This window comes from Quercus robur, chromosome 11 (genome assembly GCF_932294415.1).
Source record: "Quercus robur chromosome 11, dhQueRobu3.1, whole genome shotgun sequence".
NCBI lineage: Eukaryota > Viridiplantae > Streptophyta > Magnoliopsida > Fagales > Fagaceae > Quercus > Quercus robur.
In genome coordinates this window covers 53,339,489-53,363,449 of record NC_065544.1, presented here as the reverse complement: position 1 = coordinate 53,363,449, position 23,961 = coordinate 53,339,489, and the positions used below count along the sequence as shown (strand labels likewise).

The window sequence follows — 23,961 nt, the reverse complement described above, 5'->3', positions numbered from 1 at the left end:
CTCTCAACTTTTTCTCTTTCTTTTCTTAGATTTTTCTTGCTCTCTTAGCACTCCAATTTGGGTTGTAATCTACGTTTATGGTTTTTATTTATTTCTTTATTCATTTTATTTAGAGTCTGTGTGTTTTATGGGAGAATTTGTTGTAGTGTTGAAGGTGTTGGTGGTGTGAGTGGATCTACTATGGTGGATGGGTTTGGATGGGTTTTACTATGGTATTTCAAGGTAAACGTATCGTAGTTACCCCGGAGCTCATTTTCGAGGTACTATGTGTCCCTAGGTTGGATCTTCTGGATTACCCTAGTCATCATCATTTCTCTACCATCTCTAGAGACGAGTTGGCCTCACTCTTCTGCGAGAAGGCCATGTTGTGGGGAGGTACCCCAAATTTCTCTACATCTAAGTTTGCTAAGGGTCCATAGATCCTTAATATGGTGATGACCTTTGTACTTACTCCACGGTCACACTATAACGCTATCACCGAGCCTCGTGCTTGTTTCCTTCTTTCTCTCATGGGAGGTATTTCTATAGAATTTCCATCACATGTGATAGTATCTATTCTAGATTGCTATCAAGACACTGCTACATGTGATGAGCTCATCTTTCTTTCGGCTATCACGCGTATCCTCACACACATGCATGTCACTATTCCTCCTTCTCCTCTCTTCCATGTCATGGGTGCCATAAGTAAGGTGTCTATCCAGAGGAGTGCAACATAGCTTGCTACAAAGCGGCCATGTGTGGAGACGACGGATGCAGCCTCTGCAGCTCCTACCTCTCGACCTTTTTCCTCATTTGCCCTTTCTTCCTCCTCCAAGGCAGATGTCTTTCTCGCCGACATCATGGAGCAGCTTCAGCGTTTGCTTGCTAATTTTGGTAGTCATCTAGACCATATTTCTAATGAGATGTGTTAGATGAACGCTAGGATAAGTTGCATCTCTCGCCGCCAGTCTTGCCTTGGTGGTTTTGCTCCTTCTCCCTCGCCTGACCCAACTAAGTCCTCTTCGGATGGTGGAGATGATGATGGTAATGATTTTTCTTGCATCGAGAATGATGATGAGATGACTGTCTCTTAGTGATTCACCCTTTGTCACTCGTGACAAAAAAGGGGAGCAGTTTCGTATGAGAGTAGTCTTTTTGTAAGAAGGAGCACTAGCATTGGGATAGACTAGGTAGGGGGAGAGTGTGTTTTGAGGGATGTAGTGAGGTTTTGTTGTATTGTTTCTCACTTCATGTACTATGGATTGATGTTACATCACTTTTACACTGGGTTTGATGAAAAGGTTTATATGGCAATTCATCATTGCAGATTGCATTTGTGTATTTTTGTTAGCTTTTATACACCTTGATTTTCATTTATTTAGTTTTTTTAGTAGTACTTGTATTAAATAATCACATATCATATATTAAAAATCCATTTGAAACCATTTCTTAATCCATATTTTCTTATAAAAACTTATTATTAGTTCAAATATAAATTTAAATAAATAATCTTACTTGTTCTAAAAAATTGGTTGTTCATTACATAAGTTAGTAATGACTTTTTATAACTTACTTGAAAAATGTAAACATAAAATAAACTTATTTCATCCCAAAACAAAAATTAAGTTGCTTTTTTTCTTTTGAGAAGAACAAATATAAAGTTAACAAGTAAGAAACAAATTATCTACTTCTTATTTTTTTTTTTCCACTAAAAAATATAATAATCAAGAATGAAGAATTTACGTACTCTACCAAATTATATCTATACAGGACCTTTTTTAATAGTTACAAAAATGTAAAATCTATATACCCTTAGTAATATCCAACTTAAGGGGGAATTTTTACTATATATATACATTTAATTACGCTTATTTTAAAATATATTTATTCTTTGAATTACAAGCCAGTTCATAAGATCGATAATGTTAATAACACATTGGATGACAATATAGCAATCTCTTTAGAGAAAAAAAATATAAAATGATCACAATTAACATAATGCCATACGTATTACAAATTGAAAAAATGAATACATTAGGACACAACTTAATTTATCCCAGATTCTTATTAAAAAAAAAAAAAACAACTTAATTTATTCCACGATCCATCTCCCTTTATTCCTTTGAGTAAGACTTTGTGCTCCCGTTCATTCGCTCAGCGTTGATGGATGTCAGTGACGTCTGCACAAAGAGCAAACGTTTATATATATATGAAGGCCGGTTAGTATGGTGTCCAAAAATTCCATAGGATTAGCGGGGTTTTCATGGAAAAAAATTGGAAAGAAACAAAGTTAAAGAGGACCTCGTATTTGTTTAGTCTATAGCACAATTTTTTCATAATTTTTTTTTCCACAAGCATAGAGGTGGTAAGTTGTCAATTGTAGACAAGAATCTAGTGTCACTATGTTATGAAGGCCAGTTTGTATGGCGTCCAACAATTCAATAGGATTATTGGGGTTTTCATGTAAAAAATGGAAAAAAAAATTAAAAGAGGACCTTGTATTTGTTTAGTCTATAGTTATGAAAAATGTGGTGCTCGTAACATTATTCATTTCTAAAACCTACCATTATTCCAGTATCCATCACAGCTACCTTGACACGCACCTTCACAGAAGATGTTACTATTGTCTGCCGATCTAGCCTTGCACCTACTGTAGCAGTCATCGTAGCATTCCGAAGCAGCTGCGTTGTCGAATGCTGCAATGACAACAATGCACATGAGAAACACTGCAACGAACTTGTTGGCCATTGAATTAATTTGCTTCTGTATTTGAGTTAATTTTGTTAAATTTTTTTCTTCTCCTTTGCTTTTTTCAGTGTTTCAATGACAATGACGTAGAGGGTATATATAAGGGACTGGCAAGTTGCAAGGCTGCCGTTTTTTTGGATACTTCCTAGAATTATGGGATGATTTGTGATTAAAAGTATGGTTGATGTATAGGATTTGCCAGACTTGGGTTTGTGAATGATTCAATTTGTCCAAGTATAGGATTTGCTAAACTTGGGTTTGCGAATGATTCAACTTTGTCCAAGTATAGGATTTGCTAAACTTGGGTTTGTGAATGATTCAATCGGTCTTTATACTTCTTTGGTTGCAACCACTTGTAATCAAATCTAGAAAAATCGCTATAGTGAATTCAAAAGAATTCAATACAATTTCCATAACCATTAACTCGTAGCATACAAACTTTTAACTTCTCACTTCTCCTTAAATCAAATAACAAACATTTATAATATATATCAATAATTTCCATATTAAAATCGCTAGAACGTTTAAAACAGAAACGGCTTATACGGAAAATGTATTTGGTACGGAAATATTACTATACATTTAGCCACTAAATTAATGTTTATGTATTTTTTTTGAGAGTGAAAACACATGCCTTTCATTAATTTAAATTTAGAGAGTCACAGTACAGAGCTTCAATAGCAGGCAGAGGATCTTCCTCCAGCCAAACCACTTCCTCATCTATTTGCCTAGCATGCTTAGCCAACGCATGGGCGACAGCGTTCGCACTTCGTTTTACAAAGCTCACCTCCAACCTTCGAAGTCTAGCAGCAATACACTTTATATCCTCATATACATGACCCAGACGGGACATATTTGGTTGAGGAGACGTGATAGACTTCATGACTGTGCTGTTGTCTCCTTCAAGAACCAGCTCCATGAACCCTGTTTCAACCGCGAACTCCAATGCTCTCCGAGAAGCTAGCACCTCCGCTTCCTCGCTGTTCTGCACTGGTGGCCCACTAGTTGACAACACTGCCATGGCTTCTCCCTTGTCATTCCGCACAATCACCCCAACACCCGATGCATTTATCTTGGCGAAAACTGCTACATCAATGTTGATCTTCTAACTTGAACCAGCCGGCGGTTCCCACTTCTGCACCAGTCCAGCGCTACTGTGGATAGCCAAAAGCTCCCTTGTACCACGGTATTCCTGTAACACGTCTATTGCACGCTTGACCAACCGAGACGGTTCCTGAAGCATCCCCTCGTGTATCATCGAGTTCCTTTGACCCCAGATAACCCAGCATTGCACCAGGAACAGCTCGAGCTCCTCCACCTCCAACTTGTCCATCATCTCCTCAAATAAATTGATGAAATCCGCTTGGCCTCCCACCCTTTTTTGTATCCTTCCCTGACACCCAGCCCACATGTCACGCGCTACTCCGCAGTCCCACAGAGCATGCATCACCGTCTCTGTTTCTTGTTTACAAACTTCGCACCTCCCATCCTCAATGATTCTTCTGCGAGCCAGATTCCCCTTTGTAGGCAAGATTTCTTGACAAGCCCTCCACCCAAATACCTTTATTTTACTTGGTAATTTAAGCTTCCACAGTCTAGGCCATATAAGTCCCCTATTTCTCATGCCTGAGCTCTCCTCCATACCATCCCTTTCCCTTGATAGGCCACTTGCAATGTAGTAACCAGACTTAACCGAATACACTCCATTCTAGTTAGGCAGCCAAAAAAGTGAGTCCGGAATGGACCTTCGACTTAAGGGAATGTGATAAATAGCATCTGCATCCTCTCTATGGAAATTCCTCCCAATCAATCCTCGGTCCCAGCCGTGTGTTTCCCAATCAATCAACTCACACACTCTCCAATCCTCCTCTGCTCCTAGTGGTGGATGAAGTATTTGATTAGTTGGATGATTAGGAATCCATTTATCATGTAGGACCCGAATGGAGCTGCCATCTCCAACCCGCCAACAACAACCCTTCTTCAAAATATGTTGGGCTGCTAATAAGCTCTTCCATACAAAGGAGCAGTTGGGTACATCTGTTGCTTCCAAGAAGTTGCCCCTGGGAAAATATTTGGCCTTAAAGCACCTAAAGACCAAAGATTCCTTCTCATGTAGCAACCTCCATCCTTGTTTGGCCAGCATTGCAAGGTTGAAAATTTCTTAAATCACGAAAACCCATACCGCCATCCTTCTTAGCTTGAGTTAACACATTCCAACTTTTCCAATGGATTTTCCTCTCATTGCTCATTCGTCCCCACCAAAACCTTGCACACACAGCATTGAGCTCATCACAAAGTTTCACTGGTAGCTGGAATACCCCCACGGTGTATGTAGGTATAGCTTGTGCCACGACTTTTATCAGAATTTCCTTCCTAGCTCTTGACAATAATTGTCCCTTCCAACCCTGAATTTTTTTCCAAACCCTATCCTTAAGAATGGAAAAGGTTTGGTATTTGGCACGGCCAACCAGTGTAGGTAAACCCAAGTAGGATTCAAACCTCTCCACCTCCTTCACCCCCATTGTCTCCTTAATTCTCTCCCTATCTCCCAATGTGGTATTGCTACTAAAGTAAACCGAGGATTTCTCAAAATTGATACATTGCCCTGATGAAGCAGCACATGTCTGTAGCACTTCTGAAATAACCTGCACCTCCTCTTGGCTCGCCTTACAGAATATAAGCGAGTCATCTACAAATAATAGATGGGATATGCAAGGTGCTCTTCTGCAAACTGCCACCCCATGGAGCCTCCCTTCCTCCTGTGCTCTGGCTAGCATAGAAGAGAACCCTTCTGCACACAACAGAAATAGATAAGGTGATAAAGGGTCTCCTTGACGGAGCCCACGAGATGGACGAATATTACCATAGGCCTTTCCATTAATACGAACAGAAAAAGAGGTGGATGTCACACAGCTCATCACCCTATCAATCCAACACCCAGGCAAACCCAACTTAGACATAATACCCTTCAGGAAGCTCCATTCAACCCTATCATATGCTTTGCTAACATCCAATTTTAATGCCATATAGCCCCTTTTACCCGATCTCCTACTATGCATAGCATGTAAGGTTTCATATGCAACTAGGACATTATCAGTGATCAACCGCCTAGGAACAAAAGCACTTTGGGATGGGGAAATCAAGCTAGGGAGAATCGATTTTAATCTGTAGGCCAAGACCTTTGAAATGATTTTATAAATTACATTACAGAGGCTTATAGGCCTAAAATCCGAGATTCTCTCTGGTGACTTAATTTTCGATATAAGAACAATATGAGTATAATTAATCTCAGGCAACATTATACCAGAATTCAGAAAATTCAACACAGCAGCTATCACGTCATCACCAACAATATGCCAGAATTTTTGATAAAATAAAGCATTCATACCATCTGGGCCAGGAGCCTTTGTTGGTCCCATCTGAAACACCGCTGCTTTGATCTCTTCTGCACTATAATCACTGGACAAAAATTCTATCATATCTGTGGTCACTTTACAGTGCACTGTGTCAAGGCACTCCTCTATTTGGTTGCTGCCACCTGAGCTATAAATAGACTCAAAATAATTAGTTGCCACCCCCGCTATTTCTTCAACCTCCTCTACCCAATTATTTTGCTAGTCTCTAATTCCTTCGATAAAGTTTCTCCGACTTCGTTGTGAGGCCTTGGAATGGAAAAATTTGGTATTTTTATCCCCGTGTTTGAGCCAAGAGATCCGAGAACGTTGATGCCAATAAATTTCCTGCTTACGTAGCAAAGCATCAAGGTTCTTGCTAGCCTCTAAAAATTCTGCCCTTGTTTCTTCAGTCGGTTCACAAACACTTAGGCTCTCTACCCTCCTTTGAAGCCTTTTAATTTCTTCAATATCCGGATCAGTTTTGGACGAGCCCCACGTAAACAATTCTTCCCCACATTTTACTATTTTTTCTTTGACTCTAGCCAAGGCCGAACCTGCTGCCCCTCCCCTCTCATTCCACCCCTCATTCACCTTCCCTTCACATTCTTCATCCAAAAGCCACGCCACCTCAAACTTAAACCCATGTGTGCCTTTTGCTCGCACTCCCCTGTTAGTTCTAGTTTGTAGCAAAATAGGGCGGTGATCTGAAGCATGAGAAAACAAATGACAAATTGTACTTGCTGGGAATTTTTCTCTCCATGCCGTGTTAGCAACAACCCGATCTAGTCGCTCCCTCGTATTAGCAATCCCTGGGCATTTATTGTTCCATGTTAATGGATAACCATGAAAGCCCAGATCAAGCAAGTTACAAGAGTCTAAGGCCGAACCAAACTCTTCCATTTGCTTGTATGGTGGTGGGTGCACGCTCTGCTTTTCAGAGGAAAATAAAATGGCATTGAAGTCCCCTATACAACACCAAGGCCCATCAACAAAACTAGATAAATGAGACAATAGAGCCCATGACTTTTGTTTTTGACTTGCCTCAGCCCAACCATAGAAGCCCATTAAGTACCAGACATACCCATCTTCCTCCACAACCTTAGCTAGAATATGGTGCTCTGTATAGTTGATCACATCTAATTGCACCTCTGCCTTCCAAAGTAGTGCCAATCACCCTCCTGTGTTCGGTTTCTTGACTATCAATTTATTCTTAAATGGTATATCTTTATAGTGAATCTAAAAACCCTCTTTATCCAAGCAAGTCTCCATTAAAAAACACACCATGGGAGCTTGATCCCTCACAATCTTGTGAAGGATTCGAACTATCCAAGGGTTCCCAAGCCCTTGGCAGTTCCAACTTAACATCCTCATTGTGCTCGGCAAGGGTGATCCTGCACCCCTGCCGCTTTGTTGATAAGATCATCCTCCTGTATCTTCTCACGTTTACTCATCTGACCCCCCAGCTCTGCTTCACTGTCCACTTCTATAAGTTGCACTCCCCTGTTTGCCCAGTATCGTGTTGGGCTCAGTAAGTCCTGATTTTTTACTTCCTTCACTCACACGGGCTATCCTGGTCCATGTGGGCTTTAATTTAGTCCCTTTTGGCCCATTACTTGCCTTCTCTTCCACATGCTGACTTTCCCCTAGCCCCACATTCTTTTCTTTATGCCTTACTATCCTTTCTTCATGCATCACGTTTGTTTCTTCATGGGTTACATTCCTTACTTCATGCACCACGCTCCTTGGATCATGCAGCAATAACTCCTCATTATTCCTATTTGATTTCAGATTCCTCCCCAAATAATTAATACTCATATTGCCCGTTGATAGCCAATCCATATTTGTTTCAACTTGCGCTGAAATCTAGCCCCCATTAACTCCAGCCTCTTTATTATTCCCCGCTTTACCGTTATTCCCTTTTTCGTTACCTTCTTGCTCTCTAGGGTTTACCTCATCGTGACTGTCAGCCGTTGCCCTACCCAGACCGTTGGGTTTCACTCTTCCTTCATCCTCCGCCGTATCGTTTCTGGACTGCCTCCCTGGGTTTGGCCCCATTCGCCCCCCACTTGCTTTCAACCACTCGCCATATTGCAGAGGAGCTTCCTTACCATTCTTTGTTAATGCAAAGTACTTCGCACAGTGCTTAATATCATGCCCCAGCAGCCCGCAATGGTGACAGAACATTGGCAAGCGCTCATACTTAAACGTGGTCCAGACTTTTTCCCCATCCGATCCTGCTAGATAACCTCCCCGCCTCAACGGTTTGGATATTGGAATGGCCACCTTAACTCTCATGAACAGGTTCTGCTGGTCTTGCCTTTGTCTCCGTTCGACCTCTTCCACTACACCCAATCTACTCCCCACCTCTCTTGCAACTCTGGGACATGCCATATCAAATGGAGCATCCCAAATTTGCACCCATAGAGGGACTGCTTCAAACTGAACATTCTTTGTTGTCATCCCTGATTTCCATTTACGCAACATTAAAACTTGATTATCAAATGTCCACGACCCGCCTTTCCATACCCGTTCCATCTCAAACTCTGATCTGAATTTAAATTGGAATAGGTTTGCCCCCACCTCGATAATTTGCAGCTCCTCATTCCGCCCCCAAGCTCTTCTCAACGTATTCTGAGTTGCTTTCTTGTTAAAAGGCTTACACATAAGAATTTTCCCAATTAGACTTAGCACACAACTTTCAATTTCTTCCAGATGACCCTCCTTTGAAATAGCAATAACCTCTTCTTCTTCTGTAGTCAGCTTCATATTTTCCAAACTATTGATGACTTCCTCCGCCATGACTTCCTCCCCAAGCTAATAAGCATATAGCTGTATATGAAATCAGTGTATTAAAATTATAGCTATTAACCCATGACATTATAATACATTAAAAGTCATTCTTATCACATTTGGTAAGTTTCTGAAATAGGTAAGTAAAATAAAACTGAAACATTAGAAGATATTATATTTTAATTTGAAATACATAATTTTTTATAAAAATATCTAACTATCTGATAACGCCTTAAAATGTATACTTGTTATATATTTATATGGGCGTTATCTCTTTATTATTAAGCTTAATTTGTATAATTAAGCTATGATTTGCATTAGTCCCAATTATTTATCTTTAAATAATTTCTTGAATAAAATGTCATTCATTGGGTGTAATTTTCTACTTTTAGGAAATCATGTGGAAAAAATGAGTTTACAAGAGTTTGTGAGAGAATGGAAGCCAAACTAGAATTAAAGAGGAGTTAAAGGACCATGCTTAAATGTCTAAGGAGGTGCTACTAGAGTGCTTGGGATGTTTACCATGTTTGGAAGCTTCAAATAAAGAAAGAAATCAAAGAGGCAAAATCTAAAAAGGAAAAATCAAGTTTGAGCACTGATCAGTATTTTGGTAGTATCTTTCTCCTCAAAAATCCAATTGACTCAACACCAGATGGGTTGGAACCGTGACTTAATTATCTACCACTTTCCAGTTTTGGGTTTTTCGACACAAGCTGTTTCTATCGAGACTTATGAAATAAGAAATTTCAGATTCGATTTTTGGCCTATACTGAAATATTTGTATAGGGTTTCTTCTCTCACAACCCCAGACATATACAAAGCTTATTTTAAAGGTCGTTGCACATGCATATAGCAACCTAGTTCATCATTCTCTCTGAAGAAGCTACTGGTGCGCACTACAACAAAATGTGCTTTTAGCGACGAAAATTAGTGAGGAAATATTTTTCGCCGCTAAAAATACAACTTTAGTGACGAAATATGAATTTTCGTCACTAATAATGAAAAAAATTATAACATTTAGAGATGAAAAAAAAATTCGTCACTATTGTGATTTGAAAAATGGGCACCGGCGAAGGGAAACTTTGACGCGAGCTTAATTAATCTATAGCAACGAAATATTTCGTCGCTAAAAGTTGAAATTTTTAGTGACGAAATATTTCGTCACTGTAGGTATTGTTGTGGATAGTATTAGTGACAAAAATCCTTTCGTTGCTATAAGGAAGAATTAGTGACGAAAAATAATCATCACTAAAAATAATAATAGTTTTGCACTTATATGTTTTTAGCAACAACATCACTATTCGTCACTAAAAGTATGCTTTAGCGACAAAATATGAATTTCGTCTCTAAAAATCTTAACAAAGCCCGGGTTCTTTACTGACGAAACTGAAATTCGTCGCTAAAAACATAAAAACCATACCTTTTGCGACAACAAAGTGGGCATTGGCGACAGAAAAGAATTCGTCGCTAAAGAGGTGAGTGTAAACCCCCTTTGTTTCACTTTTCCCTTTTCATTTCTTCCCTTCCCTCTTTTATGTCAGCTCCCAAAATATCAGAACCCAAATGACGCCGACATGGAGAAACCCAACCGTTGCCGATAAGCTCTCACCAAACAGTTGCCAGTATCTCCATTCTGTTGCCGATAAGCTCTATTCCATCATCGATAAGCTCCATTCTGTCACCGATATCTCCATTCTGTCATCAATAAGCTCTATTCGGTCGCCAATAAGCTCTCACCAAACCTTCACCGATATCACCGAACCGTCACCGATATCTCCATTCCGTCGCCAATAAGCTCTATTCCGTCGCCGATAAGCTCTATTCTCTCGCCGATATCTCTATTCCATCCGATATCTCCATTTCGTCGCTGTCGATCTCACCGTCCTTTTCACCATCAATATCGACATCGATCTCATCGTTGATCTCGTCCAACAACTCTTCCTCTTCGCCGATCCTTCACCTTCAACCGATCCTTCACCTCCAACCGGCGACCGTTCGCATTTCCTACTGGCGACCCTTCGTATTCCCACTGCTCTATAAGTTCTTCCCTTGTTCTTTAATATCGCATTCCCACTTACCACTACAACAAAATGTATTTTCAATGACGAAAACATTCGTCACTAAAAGTCCAGTTTTTCGTCACTAAGGACCTTTAGTGACGAAATCAATCCTTAGTGACGAAATTCATTTCATCACTGAAATCCTGTCACTAAAAGTCCTAGTGACGAAATATTTTGTCACTAAAAGTCTGATTTGATTTTTTTTTTTTAACTTTTAGCGAAGAAAACGTTTCGTCTCTAAATGTTTTCCTCGCTAAAAACACCATTCAATGACGAAAACATTTCGTCACTAAAAACACTTTAGTTTATTAAATTATATTTAGTGACAAATAATTTCGTCACTAAAACTATTTTCGGTCACATATAATAACGAAAAAATTCGTCACTAAAACTATTTTTAAGAAAATCTAGGCACATATAGTGACGAAAATTTTCGTTACTAAACCATTTCTTACAAAATTTTGCTACATTTAGCGGCGAAATATTTCTTCACTAAAACAATTTTTTGTTGCTATATTTGTGACGAAAAAATTCGTCGCTAAAAATTATTTTCTGTTTTTATTTTTTTCATGGCTTTGATATTAACCTGTAACTTGTTATTACATTATTAAAACCTCACATTTGAATAATACATTTATTTCAACAACACATTTATAGAAAAAGATCCATACATTCCACAAGTAAAAAATAAAACAAGTATCCAATTCAAACTCCTTCCATACAATAATTGTTTGCAACATATACAATAACTCAAGATGTTTTATAACAATACAAAAAGTGTAGCATAATATAATTAGAACTAACGGAAGATGTCCTCAGATGATGAAATTGATGAGTCTTCAAATGATGAAGATTCCAAGATAAAGTCCTACATCACTAGGCAGTTCAAGAAGTTCATGAAGAATGCTAATGTGAAAGGTTTTGACAATGATTGTAAGCAATCGAGTTCTTCTTAATTCAAATGTAAAGATAAAGGGAAGAAGGATGCTAAGGATGGCAGTCAATACACTATTCCCTCCAAACCAAAGTGCTTCGAATGTAAAGGTTTTGGACACATGAAACAAAAATGTCCAACATATCTCAAGTTGATTGGGAAAAGTAAGGCTCTTGCTACTACCTTGAGTGATACCAAGCTTGAGACTGAGTTAGATGATAGTGATGACGAGGGAATCTTGAGTGCTTTCACTGCTACAGTTGATCCTACTGAAGGGATTACGAAAACCGTAGATGATGAAAAGCACTTAGTGGAATCTAAGTTTGAGACAATGGATGAACAAGATAACATTCATACAGCCTATGCAAAATTGTACAAGGTTGCTAAAAATCATGAGAAATTGTATAGGCTAGCCACCAAGAAGCTAAGTGTAAGGTTGAATTTAATCAACCATTTTATTGACTTTATTCCGTGCCAAATTTGCTTGTATTTCAACATTTAGTAACCCTGTATTTAGGTGGGTTTGTTGTAAGGGTAGTGAGTGAGATAGAGTGTTGATTGCTCAAGAGTGTGCAAGAAAACAGAGACTCGCGGCTTGTTCTCGCGGGTGGCTCACGGCTTCAAGCCGCCAGACGCAGCACACATGCCAAGCGTGCCAGAAGGTGAACAGTCATGCTAGCTGGAGCACTACAGGACAAAACAGGACAACTGGCCATACGGTTATCTCACGACTGGTTCTCACGACTCAGACAAGTCGCGAGGCCAAGCCGCGAGCCACCCCTGTTTTGTAAAACCTAACGTTTAGCATTCCTCTCTCACTCCAGTATAAATACCCCTTATACCCACAAATGAAAGAGAGCTTCCAGAGAGAATTTTGAGAGAGAAACCCTAAAGAAAAACAAGATTGATTCACCTACAATCTATACATTAGAGTTGAGAGAGGTTCTATGAGAGTTGTTGAGAGAGGAATTAGTCAAATATTCTCTGAATCCCAAGAGACTAGACCAAACAAAACAAGATGGGACATGACCAAACCTAATGGGAAACAGACATGACCAGCCCATATGGAGTTTTTGACCACATTTAAAAATCAAGTTTTTCAGACTCGGTTTCACTTTTAGTAAACCGAGTCTCAGAGACTCGAGTTTTAAGGGCATCTACGTGGCATCCATGTCCACGTGGCCTTTAAGTGGAACTCGAGTCTCAAAGACTCGAGTTCTAAGTGTACTCCACGTGGCATGATTTCAGTGGTTGGTTACTTGGACCAAAACGTCTCTTTGTCTTTTGCGCCATTTCCCCTATATATATGTTGCTTCTCCCCTTCATTTCTACTTTTCACAACCATTTTCTAATGTTAGAGAGCCACCGTCACCTGCAGGAATTTGTCACTCCGTCTCCTCAATCCATTTGTTCACCACGCTGTTTCCGTCCCTTTTCTGCACCGTACAACTGTAAGTGCTCTTCGTCCTATACACATATTTTTTCTTTTCTTGTTTTCTTTAAGTATTGTATGTCCATCGCATATGCAAACCAGTAGAGTCTTAGGAGTTTGTTCGTCACGTGTAGGTGTAATAGATGTCTAGTGAAGCGTTGAGGGAGCAATCGTGTGTCCGTGAAGGAGCAGGCTATGATGAGGTGTAATCATTAGGTCAAGACGATATCCACTCCTCTTATTTTGAAAGGGTTCCATTTGCTAATTCACCTTTTAAGGAGGAGGATGATGACTCAAACGTGGACTGGTTAGAGAGTGATACAAGTGGAGACTCAGATGGCGAGGAGAACATTGAATCTCCTATTAGATCTATCATTGGCCCTGACGGCCTTAGGAAGTTCGTTCTTCCCCTTATGTGGATGGTCAATGATTTTAACTTGGCCATTAAAAGAAAACACTTCGATGCCTTACGGGAGAGATATCAGATTTCCGTTGACATCCCCATCCGTCTACCTTTTAAGTTTAAGAAGTGTTATTACCGTGGTGTTGATGATGTTGGGGTGTATAAGAAAATGTTCAAGGCGGGGTTTGGACTACCTTTGAGTGCTCTCCACCGTCGCTTACTCCAGTACTTTGGACTAGCCGTCACCCAGATTGCTCCAAATACTTGGAGAATCTTCCTTGGTGCAGAGGTGTTGTACAGGGTTCTAAGTAAAGGGAGACGTCAGCTAATCGTAGAGGAGTTCTTTCATTGTTACCGTCCCTCTAAGATCGTCAAGTCTAGGGGGATTTATAGCTTCCTACTGAGGAAACCAACGCTTAGGCTAGTGTACGAGACCCCTGATTCTAACTAGGAATGGAAGAACCGATATTTCTTCATGTAGGGAGACAACTGGATGTGCCACCCCAATGAACGAGAGAACATGCCCCTTGTTGATAGAACTTGGGGCATAATGCCTCCGTTTGGTAAGTGTCCGTCTGCTTAAATTTTCTCATTTACTTATTTTGTCTATTTTACTTGTTAGTCTAACCGTCTCTTATTGCAGCTCAGTACCATCCAGAGGTTAACCTTGAACAGTGGATTTTTTGGAGAAGATCTTCAAAATTTCGTTAAAAGAGAAGACATGGAAGAAGCTCGCCACTTTGGACACCCTACACTGGTATTGTAAGGGTCCCGAGCCTATAGCTATTGCACGTTGTTATGATTCACAAGCATGCCAACATGAATCTGTCGCCTATTTGTCAACAAATCACTGTGTCAATCTACAAGCATTAAATTGACTTCGTGTTAAAGTTGAAAAAAAAGGAGGAATGGTGTGTGGGAGGGTGTGAAAAGTTGTTTTGGGCTTTTTTTTTTTTGGTTGACTATGCAGAACAATGATTACCATTTGATTACATGTTCTAACCATTGTTCTAACTATGTAGAACAAAGATTAATAGTGAATACAACTTTACCACAAAGTCAATGGCTAAAATGGTCAAATACCATTATTTGGCAAAATATTTACCAATTTACCATTGTTTTAGAAATATTTAGTAATATATCATTGTTTTGAAACTCAAGTATGTGAAACTCAAGTTTCACATATAACTCGAGTTCCATAAAAAATGCCACGGTGGCACTCGCTAACCAGGAATTTGTTTAATTTAAAAGGCAATGAGGAACTCAATTTTGACAAGACCGAGCTGTATGCAGTGTAGAACTTGAGCCCCGTAAACTCGAGTTCGATGAAAAAGAAGAAGGAAACAGCGTAAACTAGAGCATGTTTTGTTTGAGGCTATCTTAAAACTCAAAATTCGTAACTCAAAACTCATCACTCATATCTCAAAAATCTATCTCATCAAAAACCCAAAATTGAAAACTTCTTGTTTGGTTCATAACTCAAAATCATGTTTCTCATTCTTATAACTTAACTTTATCACTTTTTTGTGGGGGCCCATAGCCTGCATGGTGGGTGTATGTATTTACTGACCTTCATTATGAAGCTGAAGCTAAAGCCAAAGAACAGAAAAGCTTCCAACGGTACTGAGCAAGGATGTGACAAGTCACTGACGGCCCCACATGGTTGCACTTATTAACGAAATTGCTATCAAACTCATTTCTTAAAAATTGAAAACACGCAGTTCTTAGTTTTCATTCTCATAACTCAAAAATTTGAGATATGAGTTATGGAAAAAAAACTAAAAACTCAACCAAATTTTTTTTCACTTAGTGGGTCTCAAGGATTTTGGGTTTTGAGTGATGAGTTTTAAGTTATATAACTCAAACCACCTCAAATTCCGACATCCTCTTAGGGGGTTTTTGGTTTAGGCAAAATCATCACTCAATACTCAATTTCCATAACTTAATTCTCAAAATTCATGGGTCCCACTACAATTAAGCTTGTTTGGTTTTGTTCCTATAACTCAATTTTCATCACTCGAAACTCATAAAATTGAGTTTGGGTGATGAAAATCGAAAACAAGTTTTTATTGTTTTTGAATCATGAATTATGAGTTATGTGGCATTCTTGTAAATTTTGGCAAACATGTGGGACCCAACTCAATGTCAAGTCCACATAAAAAATCAGGTGCCAACACTCTCTTTCTTCTTTTATTTTTCTTTTTTCTTTCTTTTCTTTTCTTTCTTTCTTTTTTCAATTTGTACGCTTCTCTCTTCTCTTTTATGTTTTTTTTTCTTTCTTCTTTTCTCATTTCTTTCTTTCTTTCTCCTTCACCCAAATTTCTTTGCTCTCAACATTTTCTCTTTCTTTTCATAGATTTTTCTTTCTTTCTTAGCACTCCAATTTGGGTTGTAATCTACGTTTTGGGTTTTTATTTATTTCTTTATTCATTTATTTAGAGTCTGTGTGTTTTATGGGAGAATTTGTTGTAGTGTTGAAGGTGTTGGTGGTGTGAGTGGATCTACTATGGTGGATGGGTTTGGATGGGTTTTACTATGGTATTTCAAGGTAAACGTATCGTAGTTACCCCGGAGCTCATTTTCGAGGTACTATGTGTCCCTAGGTTGGATCTTCTGGATTACCCTAGTCATCGTCATTTCTCTACCATCTCTAGAGACGGGTTGGCCTCACTCTTCTGCGAGAAGGCCATGTTGTGGGGAGGTACCCCAAATTTCTCTACATCTGAGTTTGCTAAGGGTCCATAGATCCTTAATATGGTGATGACCTTTGTACTTACTCCACGGTCACACTATAACGCTATCACCGAGCCTCGTGCTTGTTTCCTTCTTTCTCTCATGGGAGGTATTCTATAGAATTTCCATCACATGTGATAGTATCTATTCTAGATTGCTATCAAGACACTGCTACATGTGATGAGCTCATCTTTCTTTCGGCTATCACGCGTATCCTCACACACATGCATGTCACTATTCCTCCTTCTCCTCTCTTCCATGTCATGGGTGCCATAAGTAAGGTGTCTATCTAGAGGAGTGCAACATAGCTTGCTACAAAGCGGCCATGTGTGGAGACGACGGATGCAGCCTCTGCAGCTCCTACCTCTCGACCCTTTTCCTCATTTGCCCTTTCTTCCTCCTCCAAGGCAGATGTCTTTCTCGCCGACATCATGGAGCAGCTTCAGCGTATGCTTGCTAATTTTGGTAGTCATCTAGACCATATTTCTAATGAGATGTGTTAGATGAACGCTAGGATAAGTTGTATCTCTTGCCGCCAGTCTTGCCTTGGTGGTTTTGCTCCTTCTCCCTCGCCTGACCCAACTAAGTCCTCTTCGGATGGTGGAGATGATGATGGTGATGATTTTTCTTGCATCGAGAATGATGATGAGATGACTGTCTCTTAGTGATTCACCCTTTGTCACTCGTGACAAAAAGGGGGAGCAGTTTCGTATGAGAGTAGTCTTTTTGTAAGAAGGAGCACTAGCATAGGGATAGACTAGTTAGGGGGAGAGTGTGTTTTGAGGGATGTAGTGAGATGTGTTGTAGTGTCGAAGGTTTTACGCCGAGGGTTTCGGTTTCGTCTTCGATAACACATCGCGTGTTGTCTTTGTGTTTGCATCTTCCTTCCCTTTTATCTTTGCCTTTTTATTATCTGCTGTGGGTTGTGATTTTAATTTGGCTTAGATAGTTTTTCCAATTCTATATTATAGCTTATGTTCATTTTCCGCACATTAGTTGTTTGACATAATGCTTGAATTGGTTAAGTTGTAAATTGGGGGTCTAAACGTTCAAGGGTGTTTATACACATATTTGAACATTCAATTGGTATCAGAGCAAGTACACATCTTGTGGTTTCATTACCATTGTGTGATCCTTGACTCCCTTTTGAGATGGATCGGTCTCAATCCGTAAATGCACCTCCATATTTTGATGGTAGTAATTATGCTTTTTGGAAAGTTCGCATGAGAGCTTTTCTGTGTTCCATCGATGAGTCAGTTTGGGATACTGTTGAGATAGGTTGGACCAGGCCTGAGGAAGCCAAATCCACATGGGATAAGGCAGCACTTGCTGCATCTAATGCTAACAGTAAAGCACTCAATGCTATTTTCTGTGGTGTCTCTCCTGATGAATTTCACAGGATCTCTCACATTACCGTTGCTAAAAGAAGCATGGGAGATATTGGAGGCCACTTACGAAGGCACGAAGAAGGTAAAAGACACCAAGCTGCAGATGCTAGCCACTCGGTTTGAGGAGTTAAAAATGAGTGAGGATGAGTCCTTTGACTCTTTCTATAGCAAGCTGAATGAGGTGATTGTAAGCAAGTTCAATTTGGGAGAGAAAACGGAGGACTCTAAAATTGTAAGGAAGATCCTTCGATCATTGCCAGAAAGTTTTCGTGCTAAAGCAATAGCGATTGAAGAGAGCAAGGACCTTGATGACATCAAAGTCCAGGAGCTGGTTGGTTCTCTTCAGACCTATGAGATGTCGCTGCCCAATCAACGGAAGAGTAAATCTCTTGCTCTTAAGACCATTCATGAGAAGGTGGAAGATCATGACTCATCGGGAGAAGATGTGGTTGACAAAGATGTTGCATACCTTGTAAAAATTTCAGAAAATTCTTGAAATTCAAAAATAATGGCAAATTTGGTGATGAAGGAAAATACGAAAGTTCAGGAAGGGAGAAAAGGGAATTCAAAAAGAAATATGGAAAAGAATCCCAACCTACACAAGGTGTCACTTGTTTCGAATGTAACGGGCATGGACACTTTAAGAAAGGATGTCCGAATTATTTGAAATCAAAAGGCAAAGTGTATGCCATGACATTGAGTGACTCGGATTCATCCGACTCAGAATCTGAAGAAAGTTGTGATGGAGAGGGGAACTACTCAGCTTTTATGACTATTGCTCATGTTGAGTCTTCAGACGAGTTGAATCTGCTTGTACGAGATCTTGGAGAACATAGTGATGAAGAATCACTGGAAATTGTTGAAGAATCAGATGCTGAAGAAGATGAAAGCACAACCAATCTTCAAGAGAATTATAACTCACTCCTAGAAAAGTCGGGTGAGTACACAAGAGTGGCCAAGCAGCAGTGAGAAAAATGAAGAAGGCAGAGGAGGATTATAAAAGTCTCCTAATCCGATATAGGGAGGCCAAATGTGAGATAGAAACACTGAATGGTGAGCTGTCAGAAACTTACACAAAAGTGAGATTTCTTGAGCAAGAGGTTGTGCAAGCAAATGCTAAAATTGAGAGGGTCACCACCAAGAAGCTAGATGATGTTATTTCATCGCAAAAGAGCTTTTCAGACAAATCCGGGTTGGGATATACCGGAGGAAGTAGCTCATCTGGAAATGTCACTAAAGAAGTGAAGTTTATAAAGGCCAAAGAATCAGCTGATGTTGGTCCTACTACTAAGAAGCCCAAGATAGAGGAGAAGAGAAATGTGGGGAATGAACGGTTGTTGAATTCCCGTAATCAATCTGTGGGCAGGTCTGAATCTCTAGCCAAGTCCCGTCCACGACCACAAAGAGGTCCTAAATCAACTTATGTGTGTCATCATTGCGGTCTTCAAGGGCATACTCGACCAAATTGCCAAAAGTTGAGAGTAAAGAATAGTGCAACTCCTCAAAGGTCACGAGGACCTAGAAATGATAGAAGAAATTGCGTAGGTGAACAATCGAGAGATCAAAATGGTGATCCCAAAATGATGAACGTGATGAAGATGATTGGTGCATTCACCAACTGCTTGGAAAGCTTCTCACGAAGGTTTGAAAGCCCTAACTCCCGTACCCAATCCTATAAGGAAATCACCCCAAACGCAAGTGACGTGTGGGTGAAAAAGGATACTCATGCATAAGCATTACAATATGTCCATGCATTAATACTTCCTATGCTTTGTGACGATGTTTGATTGTTTGCTTATTGTTTATGTGTTGGTTGTTTGTTTGTCTATTTGTGCATACTTTTGGTTTTCTTTTTGTTTTTGATCTATCTTTTTCTTTATGTCAAAAATCCAAAAATCACATAAAAATTAGAAAATCAAAAAGTTTGATTGACATTGTTGAGTTTTTGTCTCAAAACTTGTTTTGCCTTGTACCTTTGTGGTAATGGCTTTATACATTTTCGAGCATAGCTTGTCTCTTTGCACTTATATCACTGTGGGAGAAATCTTGAAATCTATGTGATTGTTGTAAATAGATCTTCAAACTTGTCATGAATGATTAGTGAATGGTTATGATGATCATGAGACATGCATAGACTTGTGTCTATATATCTTCCCACTCTTTATTTTTGTTTTTGCTAAAAAGAGCTCACCAAATGTAAATCTCCAAATGAAAAGAGATATTGAGCTGCAAAAGCTTGTCACACACTCTAGTATTTGACTAGGAAAAAGGGTAAGTGACCTAAAATTAAAGTGAATGTTTATTCAAAAAGCCAAAGGCTAGTTCATTAAAGTGAAATATCAAATATCACTCTCACAATGAGAGGTGATTGTCTCAAAAAGGATAAAAAAGATCAAATGTTATGATTGAAAGTGGAGTCAAATGTAAAGCTCCAAGATATGTTATCAAGTTTTGTGGGAGGTCATATATACATATTTCTATAATTGAGATGGATCACATGATCTAGTGCTAATTGTGTATGCCTTGGTTGAATTGATCATTGAAGCTTCACATTAGACTAAGGACTATCTCATTGTTAATATCCACACACAACACACAAGTTTATGTTCAATAAATGTCATATTCATTTGTGTGATTGTATTTGATGAAATGTGTTTTCACATACTCAATCTTTGTTAATTCAAGCACAAAAATATTTTTGAGTGTTTTAGGTGTTTTTGGAAAGTATTTTGTTAGAAAACTTTGAAAATTTCAAAAATTCATTTTTGCTCTATTTTGGCGACTCAGTCACGGGAAAGTCAAGTCGCGGGCCTCAGTCGTGAGTTCGCGGGTCAATATTGGCAACTTGTTCGCGAGTGGAAGGTCCAGTCGCGAGGGTTACTCAGAGATTTTCGTGGCTCAGCCCGTGACTCCCTCGCGGGTAAACCTTCCAGTCGTGAAAAACACTTAGAAAAATTTTTCAAATTTTTGTCTTTGAGTGTTCTGGCGGCTTGACCTGGCGACTTGTTGGCGACTCACCTCAGTCGCGAAAAACGCATGTTTGGCAAAAATAGGGGCAGTTTTTAAATCTTTTTCAGTTTTCCCTCGAACTTTTGTGACTATTCATCTTCTTTCTCAACTGTCTCCTTCCCAAACACTCCGTGTACCCATTTTCAAACTCCATTGTTGCTTCATTTCTTCTCAAAATCATCAAGCAAAGGTATGGGTCTTACTTTGCTCATCTCATATTCTCTGTTGAATGGATGTTTTTCGTGTCATTTGGGTAGATTCTATTGTAGTAACATTCTTCTCTTGGTTTAATGGGTATGGCTGGTTGTGTTTGCTGTTGCTTTCATCCGTTTTTCATATTGTGGTCACATTGTGCTTTTTCCTTTGTTCTTTTATTTGCCTGTTGTTGATTTTCAAACTCTTTTATGGGTTTGATACTTTTTGCGACTTGTTTCATCCATTTGTGTGTGTTTTGCAGTATGCTTGCGGCATTGGATTACTTATCTCATATTATTGTGTCTTTATGTCTCACTGCCATGTGCTTTATTTTGGATTATGTGGTCTGATTTTTGCTATCCATTCCTAATGTTCGAATGTTGTCATTTTCTGCATATCATGGTCATGGTAGACTGTCTCATTGACAGCTATTTCTGAATTTGTGCTTCACTATGCTCTATTGCTCTTTCACCATTATGTTGCCCCTGTCGTTTTGTGCACTTTAGTATTGATGGTGGTTTGTTTGGGTCTGTCCTGTCTTAAGTTTGTATTTGTGTATTATAATCTTTGGGTTACACTCTTATTAGCATCTAATCATGTTGATGTTTATCTTGTGAGGTGTTGTTTTTGGTTCTTTGCTGTGGGCCGATTCTCTTGCAGATGTCTCGTCGATCCTCTAAGGGTAAAGACATTGTTGCTGACGATCCAGCAACCCCAGTTGCTAAAAGGACTCGACTCTCATCACAGTCATCTCAAGACTCCAATGAGAAGAGGTTTAGAACCCCGCTTACCTCACACATCTACTCAAATATCTTTGACAAGTCAACTCCTATAGTGGAACGGGTGGTTGAGTTTAACACCTTAGGAACCACTTTTATCCCTCGAATCTTTGAGCCACGAGATTGGGCAAACTTGTTTGGGAATTTCGTCGATCTAATGGATGAACTGGTTAAGGAATGCTTCTGTAATGCAAGTGATTTTGGAGTTGAACTTATTTTCTGGGTCAGAGGAAAGGAATTTGGCGTTTCCCCAAACTCCATCACAGATGTTCTCGGCATCACTAGACCTCAGAATGTGGATCTAACTCCATATGATGATCGAACTCCAAAGATTCAAGACATTCTACAAATCCTAGGATCTGATCATGAAGTATCCAATACAGGCACATCCATCAGCACCGCAAAGTTTGCACCAGAGTTGACCACACTGAAGTTGATCATGTTCACTAATCTCTACCCACTGTCCAACACTACATTCATAAATCTTGAGAGAGCTCAATTCCTTTGTGATCTTATTACAGGAGCCCCCATTGATATCTGTGCTCACATCTTCTACACCATGAGGAAGACCGCGGTTCGAATTGCAGCTCGAGGAATTATTCCATTTTGCAGTCTCATCATGAAGCTCATTCTTCGTGAAAGCATTGTTCCTCCCACAGATGGAAAAATGTTGACCCATCAGCGTCCTATTTCCATGTACACTCTTCAAGCTAGCAGAAGTCACTCCTCTAAAACACCAAAGAGTGCACACATCTCTCCAGTTACTCCATCTGCTCCTGAGTCAGAGACACCTGTACATACCACATCTTCTTCGCGTGTTATTCCTGAAGTTCCACAAGCCAGCATTCCGCAAGCCCAGACTGATCCTCAAATTGATAGAATGGGTAGTTTGCTTGAAAATATTCAGAAACGCATTGATGAGATGGTGACACTTCTCTACTCCACAAACAACCATGTTCAAATGCAACTTGAGACAATGGAGAATTAGCTTGACGCTATTCAACAGAAGTTGGACGACAACCTTTAGCTATTCGTGCCAAAAAACATCAGGATATATTGTGTTTTGTACCCATGTTGCTTATGTAAGCTTTTAGGATTATGTTTTATGCATGTTTGTAGGCTTTATGGTTTGTACCATGCTTTATGCAGCCTTTTATGCTTTGTTTAAATCAGTACTTCTATCTAAATGTCTTGCATTTTGTTTCAAGTACTGTCATTCTTGTGTCCTTGTAGGATTGTTCCTAGATGCATATACTTAGTGTATTATGCATTGGTTGAGTGTTGGGCATACAAGTATCTTGCTTTGTTCTTATTTAACTTGTATGTTCAAGTGTTCATTCCAAGTGTGAATGAGCACTGTGATCACTACCTTGTGGTGATTACTTGGTTGATAAGCCATGATTTGAATCTTCACTTCATCTTTGCTTGATCACCTTAAGCTTGTTTCAAATGCATTTCATGCTTTTCTGCATACAATGATCATGGTGTATTGTTGTGTTTCAGGAGTTTCATGTTCTTATGATTCAAGTGCTTCACAGCTTCTAGAGTTAGGTGTGAGTGAGTTTTGTTCAACTGTTCCCAACTTACATGTTAAGTCTAGAGTCCGTTTTAGGGTTTTGTCACGGAATAGCCAAAGGTGGAAATTGTAAGGTTGAATTTAATTAACCATTTTATTGGCTTTATTCCGTACCAAATTTGCTTGTATTTCAGCATTTAGTAACCCTGTATTTAGGTGGGTTTGTTGTAAGGGTAGTGAGTGAGATAGAGTGTTGATAGCTCAAGAGTGTGCAAGAAAATAGAGACTCGCGGCTTGTTCGCACGGGTGGCTCACGGCTTCAAGCTGCCAGACGCAGCACACGTGCCAAGCGTACCAAAAGGTGAACAGTCATGCTAGCTGGAGCACTACAGGACAAAACAAGACAACTGGCCATACGGTTATCTCGCGAATGGTTCTCGTGACTCAGTCAAGTCACGAGGCCAAGCCGCGAGCCACCCCTGTTTTGTAAAACCTGACGTTTCACATTCCTCTCTCACTCCAGTATAAATACCCCTTATACCCACAAATGAAAGAGAGCTTTCAGAGAGAATTTTGAGAGAGAAACCCTAAAGAAAAACA

The 23,961-nt window shown here is 39.5% G+C and overlaps 2 protein-coding genes across 2 annotated transcripts; both read right to left on the bottom strand.

Moving 5' to 3' along the window:
* Positions 1 to 3,832: 3,832 nt before the first annotated feature.
* LOC126705230 (uncharacterized) lies at positions 3,833 to 7,187 on the bottom strand. Its single transcript, XM_050404135.1, has 3 exons — positions 6,476 to 7,187; positions 4,848 to 6,265; positions 3,833 to 4,435 (listed from the first exon to the last, which is right to left on the bottom strand). Exons 1-3 carry the CDS (start codon positions 7,185 to 7,187, stop codon positions 3,833 to 3,835), a joined length of 2,733 nt encoding a protein of 910 aa, XP_050260092.1.
* Positions 7,188 to 7,985: 798 nt separating this feature from the next.
* LOC126705229 (uncharacterized) lies at positions 7,986 to 8,921 on the bottom strand. The gene has a single exon (XM_050404134.1). It carries the CDS (start codon positions 8,919 to 8,921, stop codon positions 7,986 to 7,988), a length of 936 nt encoding a protein of 311 aa, XP_050260091.1.
* Between the last annotated feature and the right edge of the window lie 15,040 nt (positions 8,922 to 23,961).